This window comes from Neophocaena asiaeorientalis, unplaced genomic scaffold, assembly GCF_003031525.2.
Source record: "Neophocaena asiaeorientalis asiaeorientalis breed wild unplaced genomic scaffold, Neophocaena_asiaeorientalis_V1.1 scaffold18, whole genome shotgun sequence".
NCBI lineage: Eukaryota > Metazoa > Chordata > Mammalia > Artiodactyla > Phocoenidae > Neophocaena > Neophocaena asiaeorientalis.
The window spans coordinates 655,610-669,689 of record NW_020172444.1 but is presented as its reverse complement, the minus strand read 5'-3'; the positions used below and the strand labels follow the sequence as shown (position 1 = coordinate 669,689).

Below are 14,080 nucleotides of genomic sequence, written 5' to 3'. Positions count from 1 at the left end.
CAGAAAAAAAAAGTTTTATTCAGTATCAATAAATGCTGAATATTCACAAAAGCACTGTCTTCCTCCGGATTTATACTTAATCTCTCAAAAGAAATGCATGCTTTATAATAATTTTTTGGTAGTTACGCATTTGTAACTATAAGATTGCATAGAAAATAAATACTACATAGAAAAAGCGTCTTGTTTTTTTCTGATGTTCTTCAGCATGTGTTGATTTTATTTCTCTGATCAATTTCAGTAATACAAAACGAGAGGCCCACCTAAAGTATAAAAACCTCAACTCAATCTAATAAAGTAATACTTGTTTATGGAATGTTCATTTGAGTGGACTCAAAAACTAATGTGAAAATTAAATACTAAATTGCTCAAATATTTATTTTCAATTAAAGAATTTACTCATCCTACTTTGCCTAACTTGAAATACAAAGTCATCCTACATTTCACGGAAATATCACATGGAAATAAAGCAATCAGAGATCCTTAAATTATTTCTCTGTAAATTAAAAATCCTTTCAAGTAACTGAATACTAAAATTTAATCCATAACTATATGCAATCAACATACCTACAACTAGCGTGGCTAGTATGCATATCTTAAAAGATAATCATGTAACAAATATATTCTGTCTGGTAAACTACCTTATTCAAAAGCCAGCTCCATTTTTCAAAGTAACAATCCAATAATTTGACTTTTACACTTATAAACCTTCCTAACGCTAAACTATTTTCTTCCCTAGCACATCAATAGTTGTAGAAATTATACTTGAACATACAGTTTTTTTTAAAAAGGCTGAAATAAACACTGGGTACAGTAAAGTAAGAGAGAATTTTTTCATCTAGGATCTTAAATTCTCACTAAAATGTAACTCAACGAATAAACCAAAAACTCTTCCTTGATACTATACATTTAAAAACAAAACATGGCTCTGCAATAAAGATCTTTGCAAATGAGATTACTGAAAGGATATCTTAAGTGAGCATATATCATCAAGAATATTTGTACATTAATAAAATGTTAGTTCGAAGCTGTTTTACTGCAGAGCCATGAATTTAATATATAATTAGTAATAACTCTATTACATACAAGTGCTGTAAGGAAAACATCAATGAGTCTTACACAAATACTTCGATAAAAATAACTTCTGTATCTAAGGATTCATACACAATATTTCAATTTTTCCATTGTTTAATTTCTTGAATTTACACTTTTCAATCAAGCCTTAGCCAACAAACTGTTTTGGGGATTCATGTCAACCCTAGAATATGTTAAACTTTGGCTGAAGGTGGCAGTTAAGCCAGCCACTAGGGCAAAATAATGAAATAAACGGAAACCCTATCAAGAGGTCAAAGATTTTTGGCAGAATATCAAAGTATGAATGTTTTTTACACAAGTCAAGGCCAACTTGCTCTACTCTGCAAGAAGGATATTCTACTGGGGGCGTGATACACACATACACACACACACACACACACATCTTTTACATTTTCTCATGTAAGCCTAATTCAATGATTGTTTTAGCCAATCCCCTTTTTATGCTTTTAAAAAGTATTCTACTGGGAATTCCCTGCTGGTCCAGTGGTTAGGGCTCGGCACTTTCACTGCCACGGCGCAGGTTCAATCCCTGGTCAGGGAACTAAGATCCCATAAGCCACACTGCACAGCCACACACAAAAAAAAAGTATTTCACAAATTTATCATATAAGCATCTAGTATGTGTAATACTTGACTATGTAATGGCAAAATAACTAGCATAAACAAATTTGGAAACAAATATAACTCTTAATAGGCTTACAATTTAATTAATGGGAAATTATATATATATATATATATATATGGCACAAGTCAAGTTGTTTATAGAAGAAATGAAGAGTTATAGTTCATTTGGCAGGTTGGTTAGGTGGAATTTTATTAAGAAGGTGTGTACTATAAACACACTACAATGTGAGAAGTGAAAATATAAACAATAGATACACTGGCAACTAACAGGAAGAGAAGGACCTCTACTTTGGGTAAACAAGGAAGGTATCTTTAAAAGGTTCCAGATATTTTACCCATACAAATCTATACAAATCAAATCAACTGGAGACCAGATAATTTTTAATTTAAGCAACCTCTCTCCCCCTTATAAAATTTATGCAACATAATCATTTAAGAGACAGAGTAATGTATTCCATACCAAAGACATTTCAAAATAGAATACCTTTGACAAACAGGAAAATTCTAGATAAAAGAAACTAATATTTATTGATGAGTACTTATGTGTGCCAGATACTCTGAGTGGCCACAAACATGCTCAAAATTTTGGTACTCTGTACTCTTTTACCAAGAATGAAACAGCAGACAGGATCTTGTTTTTGACCCATATGCAGAAATAAAATACATTAAATGCAGGCAAGTGTTTCAGATTTTATTTGTACTACTCAGCTAATTTTTAAGAAAACCGGGGCCATATTATAACACAGTTTGGAATTAAAACCCAAGTGACCTGCAACTTTACTTAGCAGAAGAATCTTGTAAAATCTTCACCCATTTCTTTTTTTTTTTAACTTTATGAGTTTTATTACATGATTTTCATGGTTGCCTTAGATTTTTTTTTTTTTCATCCACACGGCTCCTTAATTTGGGATGATTTGTTGTCTATTCATGTATTCCACAGATGCAGGGTACGTCAAGTTGATTGTGGAGCTTTAATCCGCTGCTTCTGAGGCTGCTGGGAGAGATTTTCCTTTCTCTTCTTTGTTCTCACAGCTCCCAAGGGCTCAGCTTTGGATTTGGCCCCGCCTGTGCGTGTAGGTCATCGGAGGGCGTCTGTTCTTTGCTCAGACAGGACGGGGTTAAAGGAGCCACTGATTCGGAGGCTCTGGCTCACTCAGGCCGGGGGTAGGGAGTGTCACGGAGTGCGGGGCGGGCCTGCGGCAGCAGAGGCCGACATGACGTCGCCAGCCTGAGGGGCGCCGTGCGTTCTCCCAGGGGACTTGTCCCTGGATCCCGGGACCCTAGCAGTGGAGGGCTGCACAGGCTCCCTGGAAGGGGGGTGTGGATTGTGACCTGTGTTCGCACACAGGCTTCTTGGTGTCGGCAGCAGCGGCCTTAACGTCTCATGTCTGTCTCTAGGGTCCGCACTTTCAGCCGCGGCTCGCACCCGTCTCTGGAGCTCCTTTAAGCGGCGTTCTTAATCCCCTCTCCTCGTGCACCAGGAAATAAAGAGGGAAGAAAAAGTCTCTTGCCTCTTCGGCAGGTCCAGACTTTTCCCCGGACTCCCTCCCGGCTAGCCGCAGTGCACTAACGCCCTGCAGGCTGTGTTCATGCCGCCAACCCCAGTCCTCTTCCGGCGCTCCGACTGAAGCCGGAGCCTCAGCTCCCATCCCCGCCAGCCCCGGCGGGAATCTTCACCCATTTCTGACAGACTCATTATTAAAACAGTGTAAAGAAATGGCAATAAAATACAATGTAACTCCAGAGTTTCAAATGAACTATTACCAAGAAAACTGTAAATAAGGATATGATGTTAAGAACTATGTGTTATGACAGCTCAATAATTTCTACTTATTTGTTTCTCAGGCAATGTGTATCAACAAAACAAGCAAAATAACTATTTTCGTAAATGATAAAAGTAATATATTTTCTACTGATAAACCACTATATTTTCATGTAACAGTACTAATATAATTTGTAAGCCCTCTACAAACAACAGGTCCTCCTGAATTTGCTGCCCTGAGGCCTGAAAAGATAGCAACGGTTCCAACTCTACGTTTACTCTGAAGGATCTTTTTAGTAATAACTTTTGGATTTAAAGAATGTGGTCATATTTAAGACATTTGCCATAACAACAAAATTAACTTTATTCTCTCATAAAATTAAACTTAAATACTGAATTTCTGAGGAATATAACCTAAGATATATTCCAAAGATATATTGGATTTTAACCCAAAATCCATTTTCCTGAGGAAAATCAGGTTGTATAAGAAAGCTTGCATTAATGGCTTTTGTCCCATTATAGCTAGTTACAGAACTACCATACCAATATTATAAAAATGAGGAAATTTTAATACTAGTGTATACTATCACTTAGCTAAGACAACCAAGCCAAATTAGTAGACACTTTATAATGTTCTCAATAAAAAAAAGTTTTGTGCTTATTCTCCTTTCTTCCTTCCTTTAACATATCACATTTATTCATTTCTCTCTTCCATAGTGAAAAAATCCATTTATATCTTTTTTAAAATTTGAAAATATGTGAGCTTAGTAATGGCCACATGACAGCTAAACAGTAAAACATGGGCAACTGAATAAATTTCTCTGGATTTCATTTGCTGTTTCCTAATCTGACACTATGAAACACGCACTAAAAAGGTAGAGATTTTATAACACTTTGATAAAGAGTTTCCAGCATGCTCTACTATATTAATGGCAAGTAATTTAGTTGTGCTCAGTGGTGCTGTTTTCTGAAGACAGGAACATGTCATTTTCCAAAACAGGAATGAGAATGATAAGGGTGAGAGACTCTAAAGTAACATTTTACCTGCTAATTCTCACATTCATACAGTTTTACAAAGTATTTCTAGCAATGAAATGAGATCGCCATCTAGTGGCCAGTGGGGTAACTGACGGCTTACTCAATAGCGTGTATGTAACTGACAGCAGCCTGGGGAAAAACGATCCTTGTTCACAACGCAGCTTTCAAAATAACATGGCTGTGACAAAGGAACTGAGAATGTTGGGAGAGAGAAATTAAAATGAGCACATCCTTCATATGAATATTCTCCTATCTACCTAAGAAATCTCATGAAAATAACTACTTTCTTCCTTTTAAGACTTTTATCATTCCTTTTAAAAATGATACTAGAGATAAAAATAGCCTAATACAAACATATAAATCACTTATTTGTTTCAGTTACCTACCTTGAAGCTGTGGCTTCAAATTCAGTTTTATACACAGAGTTACCTTAATGAGCATTGTTCGCCTCAAGTCTCACTCATTCACTACTTGTGCTGTGTGCACCCTTTGTTTCTATGGAAAAAAAGGCTCCTAAAAAGCAATTAAGTGGTCAAAGCAACACCTCAAAGGCTAAGAGGGAACATAAAGTGCTATCTCTTGACGAGAAAATAAAAATCTTAGATCATTTAAAAAGTGGCGTGTTGCCTGCCAAAGTGGACTGGTAAGGCTGATAAGAATAAACTGAACGTTCATAAAATAAAACGGAAAGAAGTCAAAATTTGTGGAAGTGTTAGTGCTGTCCTTACAATGGCAAAAATGGTTTCTCTGGTTCGTGATAAAGTGCCTGCAAAGACTGAGAAAGCATCAAGTTTGTGACTAGAGGACATGTCACAGAAGCATATCCCCGTTGAAGGCAAAACAATGTGTGAAAAAGCACTTGGCCTCTATGAGCACTACTGTGAGGGGGTTGAGGAGAGCTGAGGAGAGGAAGTTCAAGGCTAGTAAAGGATGGTTGGCTAGCTACGGAAAGTGCCACAGTCTTAAGAACTTAAAGAGCACAAGAGAATCGGCATTCCCAGAAGAGCGCAAGAAACTCACAGAAGAGAAAGGCTATCTTCTAGAGAAAGTCTTCAACTGTGATGAAACAGGCTTGTTCGGGAATAAGATGTCCAATCATACCTACAACCATAACAGTACCAAGCAGGCCGCGGGGGCTCTAGGCCTAGAAAGATAGCTTTACTGGAGCTGTGTGACAACACAGCAGGTCACATGATCAAGCTAGGCCTCATCTATGAAGCAAACAATCCCCAGGCCCTTGAAAACAAAAATTGCCTGCCCGTGTGTTGGCAATGCAACAAGAAAGCTTGAGTGACAGCCATCTTGTTGAGATGGTTCCACCAGTGCTTCATTCCTGAAGTGAAGAAATACCTCAAAGAGAAGGGGCTGCCAATAAGGTCCTCCTCACAATGCTCCCAGCCATCCCCAATGTCTCTGCTTTGCCAACAAGGACATGGAAGTGATGTCCCTGCCTCTTAACACTACCTCACTACCACAGCCACTTGACCAATGGATCATCAAGTGCATTATTGAGGTGACTTACACCCACTTCACCTTCAGGAGGATCCCTGCTGCCCTTGATACTAACCTTGACTTCAGCATCATGGATTTATGGAAGAGCTTCACAACTATAGATGAAACTGTCCTTATTGCAGAGGCTGCAGATGCCCTAAAGCCCAAGACCGTTAATGCATGTTGGAAGCCATTATGGAGTGGGGTAGTCAGTGATTACCCATTATTGATGCAGAAGTCAGGAGTATCTTGAATGTTGCAAGTGAAGCTGGTGGAGAAGACTTCACTGATATGATGTGAGGACAACAAGGAACACACAGAAGAACACAGAGAAACCTTTCCCAACAAGGAACTCAAAGATCTACTGAAATCCTTGACAGACGATGATGATGATGATGATGACGATGACGATGATGATGATGATGATGACGATGACGATGATGATGATGATGATGCAGCAGCAGCAGAGGCAGGGCTATCAATGCGGACACTTGAAAAATTTGCAGCCATTTTTCAAAAGGAGGAATTGTTAAAGGATATGATCCTGAGTACATCCTCCAATGGAATGAAGCCTCTGTGTCACCCGAGGGATAACAACATAAGTACAACCACTGCAAGATTTGTTTGATGATGCAAAGAAAAAAAGAAACAGCTTACAACAATGTTTCTAACTAAAGCACCTGCAATTGTGAAGCCTTGATCTTCAAGACCCTCAGCTCTCAACCTCCACACATCAAGACATCATTATTATTGGACCTCCTCCAAAGTATCAACATATGCAATTAGAAGCTGGTTCTTCCAACACAGATGTCCTGTCAGTAGGTTCAAGTTAGCCTGATGTCTCACTGCTTACCTACATGCTACACATCTGTCGCCTCACCATAGGCATAAGACAGCAATCATCATCACATGACGGTTAACAAAAGAGAAGAACCAGGGTTTTGGTGAGTGTTAACAGTGTGTGTGAGAAAAAGAATAAATTTATATTTTCTCTATTTATAACTATATTTTCTATATGTACTTATATTTTAAACATTCTATGTATTTCTCTTTCATTAAATGAAAGCCGTCTGTATGTGCTGAAAGGAAGAAAATATTATGTTGTTGCTGGTGTGTACTATGTAGTTAGGTCTATGATGAGTGTCTCCGTACTGAACCTGTAGACTTTTTTCTTGTCATTATTCCTTAAACAATACAGCATAACAACTATTTATGTAACATTTACATTGTGTTAGGTATTATAAGTAATCTAGAGTTGATTTAGAGCATACGGGAGGATGTGCAGAGCTTATATGCAAACATTATGCCATTTGATATAAGTGACTTGAGCTCCTGTGGATTTTAGTTTTGGTGGAGGGTCCTGGAACCAATCTCCCAAGGGTTAACTATATTTTACTACAGCTCTCGAAAGAGCTTATTACATTAGGCTTGTGTTTTTGCATATCATCTGCTAGCAATGTAAGCAAACCATTGAATATAACATCTCACACGAAATTATTAGCACTGCTCTCACACTTAAAAACCAACTTGCTGGGTATGCTATAAAATAGCCTGTATTCTGTAAAAATGTCAATATCATGAAAGACAAAGAAAAGTTGGGAACTTTTCTGGATTAAAGGAGAACAAAGATATGACAATTACATGAAGTAATAGATTCTGTATTGGATGCTCTACCTTATCCCAACCCCTCAAATGGCCAAAAATAATACTCTACAGACCAGTGACAAAACTGGAAAATGGACTTAACACTAATTTTATAAAATAAGAATTTTACTAAGTTCCGAGAAGACTGACTAGATAATTTGTTCAGATTTTAAAATGTCACTTTAAAAATTAGCGTTTTAACCAAAATTGATAATTTATATAAGTAGCATATTTACTAATATATTAAGTTACATTTTCTTGAAATACATCTATAACTCATATTTAGAATATTCTAAATGGGCATACTTAAATAATATACCTTGTTCTTTAAAAACTATGGATTGAATATATCCCAAGTTCCAAAAAATTTTTTCTGATAAATGAAAACATCATTTAAGAGGTGTTCTGCCAATTATCTGACCTACTTATCTTAACTAAGTTAATTATTTTATATTAATTTACCTTAACTTAAAATCTTATTTCAAAATAATTTTTGTAATGTGGTTACAAAACGTGGTTCAAATATAAATGTGGTTCAAATATAAATCTATCAATTAAAATTATACCACTATCAATTAAAATTAAAATTATACCACTGGACAAAGTACCAGATTCAAGCATATAAATCTCAACCTTGGGCAAAGAAATGTCTTTACTCTGGGAAAATAATCACAAAGGAAAGGCAAACGTTAAATTTCTAAAGTAGTTCCAAGATAGACTATCTTAAGTCTCTGCAATTCCATATATTCACCAGAATCAAGGCTTATTTATTAAAATACACACTTAACAGAAAGTGCACCTACTTGAATAGACTATTTTAAACAGTAAAAGTAAGTAATACCAGATTTCCTTTTTGATTCTGAACCATAAAGATAAAAGCTCAGTGTTACACAAGGACTGAATTTCCGAACAAGACAAAATTAAAAATTTCTGAGAGGTCATATAGTTTGAAAGTAAAAGGATTAATAATATTTTAACAATGTGGAAGGAAGTAAAGAGAAACCTTATCTTACTCTGTTCAATTTTTCTAAACGATTTAATATTAAATTGTGGCACTGATCTGAAATACTTAAGTGTTTACAGCTCCAAATATTTTACTTAATCAAAAAATGTATTGTGCATTTGACATCTATTTTTTCAAAAAGACAAATCTGATGGATCAAACAGGTCAATCTAAAAAAGAAAATCAATTACATAACACCTCAATATTTTTATGAAAAAGTTTGAGGTAGGCTGGGAAATGGTGTGTTTGGAAGCACAATAAACTTTTCCAAGTGGAGAATATGGGCAGTAATCCCTTTTCAAATACAAGTACATTTTCCATCCATCCAATTGCATTTGAACTGCTACCACAAATCAAAATAAACTACTTCAAGATTCATTTCCATTGCTTTCCTTACCTATTCTTCCTTAATAATATAATTAAATGTGTAAGTGTTTATTTTCTTGAGTAAGAATATGAATAAAAGCAGAGATAAGAAGCAGAGCAAATATTTTAAATTTTAAAATGAATAAATAAAATTAAAGGTCCTGGCTAAAAGGAAATGTTAACTGTTTGTTTTTCTTGGCAATACTTGTATGTCACTGGGTGTCTAAATAAAACATAAACTTTCTATTCTTGTTTAGGAAAAGAATACATTTCTTGGAAGATAATTCCACAACCAAGAAAATAATAAACTAGTTTCAATCAATAATCAATTGTATATTGACAAAGTAAGTAACTATGGTACTTTTATTACTGAATTTGTAAAAACTAATACTTATTGTCAAGTATCTATGGACTTGAATAATTCATCTATCTGCCTTTCTTCAAATAACTACTGTCTGAAATTCTAATATTTGAGACAAACATTAAAAGCACATAGAAATTCAATTAATCGTATTCAGATAAGAATATTGTCATGAAACTGCTAGCCTTTGCCCTATCATTTTCAGTTACAGGTTATTAAAAGAAAAAAATGTATTTTCACAGTTGAAAACAAAGGGATAATGAAAACTTTTATTTATGTTATAGATGACTACATAGTAACAAATTAGGGGCCCCCTAAAACAACTGTTTCTCAAATAACTTTTAAGAAATAAATCCATCAAACTCACACCTATATATATTAGTGAAGGATAATTTCAAATATTCCAATTGAACCTTATTATTTAAACTGATAATGATAAAATAAGTAAACAAAAGTAATCATCCACTAAGATATTTCAAAGGACTAGTTACAGTGTGATTTACCTGAGTCATTTCGTAGATAAGATGACATGGCTGGGATGAGGCAGGACTGACTGAGAAGCTCTAGAAGAACAGATGGAAGGGCATTACTGTTCTGTCCTCTACTCTCGTGAGATGACTGAGCTTCTCCATTTACAGCACCACTTGCAGGATTTATATAACTTGCAAGAACCTAAAAATAAAAATTGTTGGATTTAAATTGCATTCTAGCTTTGTAGTTTAAAAGCCCATATTTTATGTTAGTCAATCTGAATACCAAGAGAATGTATTTTCAACTCAATCAATGCCTCATACTACATGTTTTTAAAATGACGTTTTTTCTTTAGATTTTCAAAAGAGGGTATGCTTCGCATGATGATGTAGTGTATGACCAGACATACAGAAGCAATCCACCTAAGAACATGAACTTAAAAGCTTAGTAGCAACTCTGAGATTATTTATTTCATTGAATAGATTCAGTTTATAGTTTGAGGGTGATGGAATCTTAGAATTTTATATAAGAATAAGCTTAGCATCCTAGAACTGCAAAAATTATGTTCAAAGACTTCACCAATGCTCTTTAAAAAAAAATGGACAACTAATTTTAGTCAATTAGTTGATCCAGGAACAAAAGCTAAACTTTAAGAACGTACTCTTCTCATTTCTGTGGTACTGAAGACTTTATAAGCTAGTTCACCTTGCCCAGTTCTAGAAAACTTATAGAAAAATGTGAGAAACAAAGATATAAAAAATAGATTTTTTTAAAGAGTCCAGATATAGCACTTTAGATGAGAAGTTGACCAGAAGAAAGTAGACATGGCACATTCCAGTTATTTGATAATTTCATCTTTGTCACTTTCCTCTCAGTGAAGAAGCTAACTAAGAGGGAAGAATTTAGAGTTACAAGTAGGGAAGAGAAATCTCTGTCCAGTATCTTAAGTGTACCGAGAGCAAGGAGTACAATGGGCTGTATAAAAGTAGCTTAGGATGAGATGGATAGTCAGCAACACTTGAAAATCAATACAACAACAAAAAATTTAACTATTATCACTGACAATATCAACTTTGCAAATATACCTGCAGGAGACAGGTAACATGTTCCTCTTCCAGCCTCTGTTTAGTTAAGGCTTGTTCCACATCCCATCCAGAAGCTGTAGAGCCTGTTCCAAAGCCAGTCCCTTTGGCCCAATAGAGCTGCTGTTCTTCTGTTGATGTAGGGTTGTGAGAGCTTGATACTGGTGGCTTATAACAAAAAATAAAAATGCATTACTATTTGGTTTCATTTATCGTCAAAAATTTATCAGTAGAAATTTAAATGTTTAGCTGCTATGGAAAACAGTTTGGCACTCCTTAAAAAATTAGACAAAGAAAGACAATGTGACCCAGCAATTCCACTCCTAGGTATACATCCAAAGACATAAAAACTGATACTCAAACAAATATGTTACTCTTATATTCATAGCAAGACCATTCACAATAGCCAAAGGGTCAGCCCAAAAGCCCACCAATGGCTGAATGGATAAACAAACTGGTTTATACATACAATGGAATATTATTCAGCCATAAGGAATAACGAAGTTCTGATACATGTTACCTGGATGAAACTCAAAAACATTATGCTAAGTCAAAGAAGACAGACACAAAGGTAACATGTTGTATGATTCCATTTATATGAAATATCCAAAGTAGGTAAATAAACAGAGACAGAATGCAAAGTACAGCTGTCAAGGGTTAGGGGAAGGGAAAAATGGGGAACAAATGCTTATATTTAAGAATAGATAAATGGGGACTTCCCTGGTGGTGCAGTGGTTAAGAATCCACCTGCCAATGCAGGGGACATGGGTTCGAGCCCTGGTCCGGGAAGATCCCACATGCCGTGGAGCAACTAAGCCCATGGGCCACAACTACTGAAGCCCACGCGCCTAGAGCCCGTGCTCCACAACAAGAGAAGCCACCACAACGAGAAGCCCACGCACCGCTACGAAGAGTAGTCCCCACCCCTTGCAACTAGAGAAAGCCTGCCCGCAGCAACAAAGACCCAACGCAGACAAAAATAAAAATTAATTATTTTTTAAAAAGGATAAATGAAACTTTAACAATGTTTCCCAGGAATAGGTAGGTCAAAGCATTTTAGGGCCTAAAGAGTCAATAACTCAAAATTAAACAGAGAAAACAGTGAAAGGAATAGGGATATGAGCCAGATCTTTTAGGATGAATCTATAATGGTGTCATATGTTTTCAATTAAAGGAAACTTCAACTGAGTAATGTAGACTGGCTCACCACTGTTTTGCCATTGCTAAAGAAGCTAAGAAATCTAATAATCACCTGTCAGTTTACATAAAGCATGCTTATTTAATTTTAGAACTAAATTAAACTTTGAATACATTGAAGTTTTTGTCATAAAAACTCTTAAGAGTGATTACTCCTTTGTTATCTTGAAGTGTTTTTGAAGTATCAAACTAAGATTAAATCAGAAAACCATATATATTTGAAGATATTATTCAAAGTTTGTCGAGATTTCCAGTTAAAGATGGATTTGTTTGGAGACTGGCTAATATCAGAATCACTGAAATTATTTTCCTAAATTAAGGGTTGAACAAGGACTATTTTTCCTAATAATTTATCTTCTTCCTTCTTATTTGGTGTCATTTCCTAAAACAGTCTCTGTTAGGTGATGCCTTGATATTTTTTCCATTGAGCTATTGTTCAGTGTATTCCTTCTTTTTTATTTTTGCCACGGTCAAAAAAAAATGTTAATGAAATGCCGTATTTTCTACTCTGTGAGAGGTAAACATGGACAGGTGCTTCAGTTTATTAAAGTCTAATCAATAATTGTCTTTCTAAAAAGTTTTATATATTTTATGAGCTGTCTTACACATCTTTTCCAGATTTATTTATAGATATTTTCTTTTTCTTTTGGCCGTGCCGCCCAAAGGATGTGGGATATAGTTCCCCGACCAGGGATTGAACCCGTGGCCCCTGCATTGGAAGCACAGAGTCTTAACCACTGGACCCCCAAAGGAAGTCCGACATTTTCTATTTTTGATACTATTCTAAAAGACATCTTTAAAAAGCTCATTTGGGACTTTATTGGTGGCGCAGTGGTTAAGAAACCACCTGCCAATGCAGGAGACCCAGGTTCAGTCTCTGGTCCGGGAAGATCCCACACGCGGCGGAGCAACTAAGCCTGTGTGCCACAACTACTGAGCCTGCGCTCTAGAGCCCGTGAGCCACAACTACTGAGCTTACGTGCCACAGCTACTGAAGCCCACGCACCTAGAGCCTGTGCTCCACAACAAGAGTAGCCACCACGATGAGAAGCCCATGCACCAAACGGAAGAGTAGCTGCCGCTCCCCTCAACTAAAGAAAGCCAACACGCAGCAACGAAGACCCAACACAGCCAAAAATAGATATAAATAAAATGACACCTTCTTTAAAAAAAAAAAAAACAACAACTGAACCTACCTCTGTTTGATTGAGGCTAGAGTTTGGAACTCGTGGGGCATGGTGGCTCAGAGCAGAGAGACAGACAAGTATGAGGTGTAGTGCTCCAATTTCCAATGCCATCCTCCGCAGAAGCACACCATCATCAGTCGTCAAAGGTGTAGTGCTAAACAAGCTACGAAGGACATGGAAAGGAAGGGTTGGGAGCACATTGGCTGATGGAGATTGCAGGATATGACCTAGATTAAAAGGAGAAGAGAACTCAAAATTAAAAATATTTAAAAACACAATAAGGAACAACACACAAGCTCACAAATTTATAATGGCAATGTAATATAAAATTATATCATTATACTTATTAGAAAGTAACCACAAAATAATATCAGAAATAGTGATATCTTAATCTTTAATAATAAAGTGTCTAGAAAAGCTCAGTAAGAAGACATCAGATACATAAACTCCAAAAGAAAGTTGAAATATACTCATATGATATTAGTTACAGACTGTCAAAATTATTATAATCTAGAATTTAAGCAAAAACTAACAACTAAAAAAGAAGCATTAAAAGTTTCTTACAAGAGTATGAAAGTAACTGCTTGCCTTGGAAGTAGTTTCAACCATGAATGCAAGAGTGTAACAATTTTGTTTTGTTTGCAATAAAGTTTTGTACTATGTTCTAGCTAGGGAGGAGCCTTAAATATAAAAAAGGAAACAAACACCCATTCCTAAATGAATGGGAGATGAGACTACTGTAAAAGGGTATGTCAGAATTAT

At 35.9% G+C, this 14,080-nt stretch overlaps 1 protein-coding gene across 1 annotated transcript in view; it reads right to left on the bottom strand.

Moving 5' to 3' along the window:
- BIRC6 (baculoviral IAP repeat containing 6) overlaps positions 1–14,080 on the bottom strand; it is a 233,423-nt gene that overhangs the window by 53,577 nt on the left and 165,766 nt on the right. The window contains 3 exon segments of the mRNA XM_024732052.1: positions 9,885–10,053; positions 10,938–11,102; positions 13,328–13,545. Coding sequence (XP_024587820.1) covers positions 9,885–10,053; positions 10,938–11,102; positions 13,328–13,545 — 552 coding nt within the window.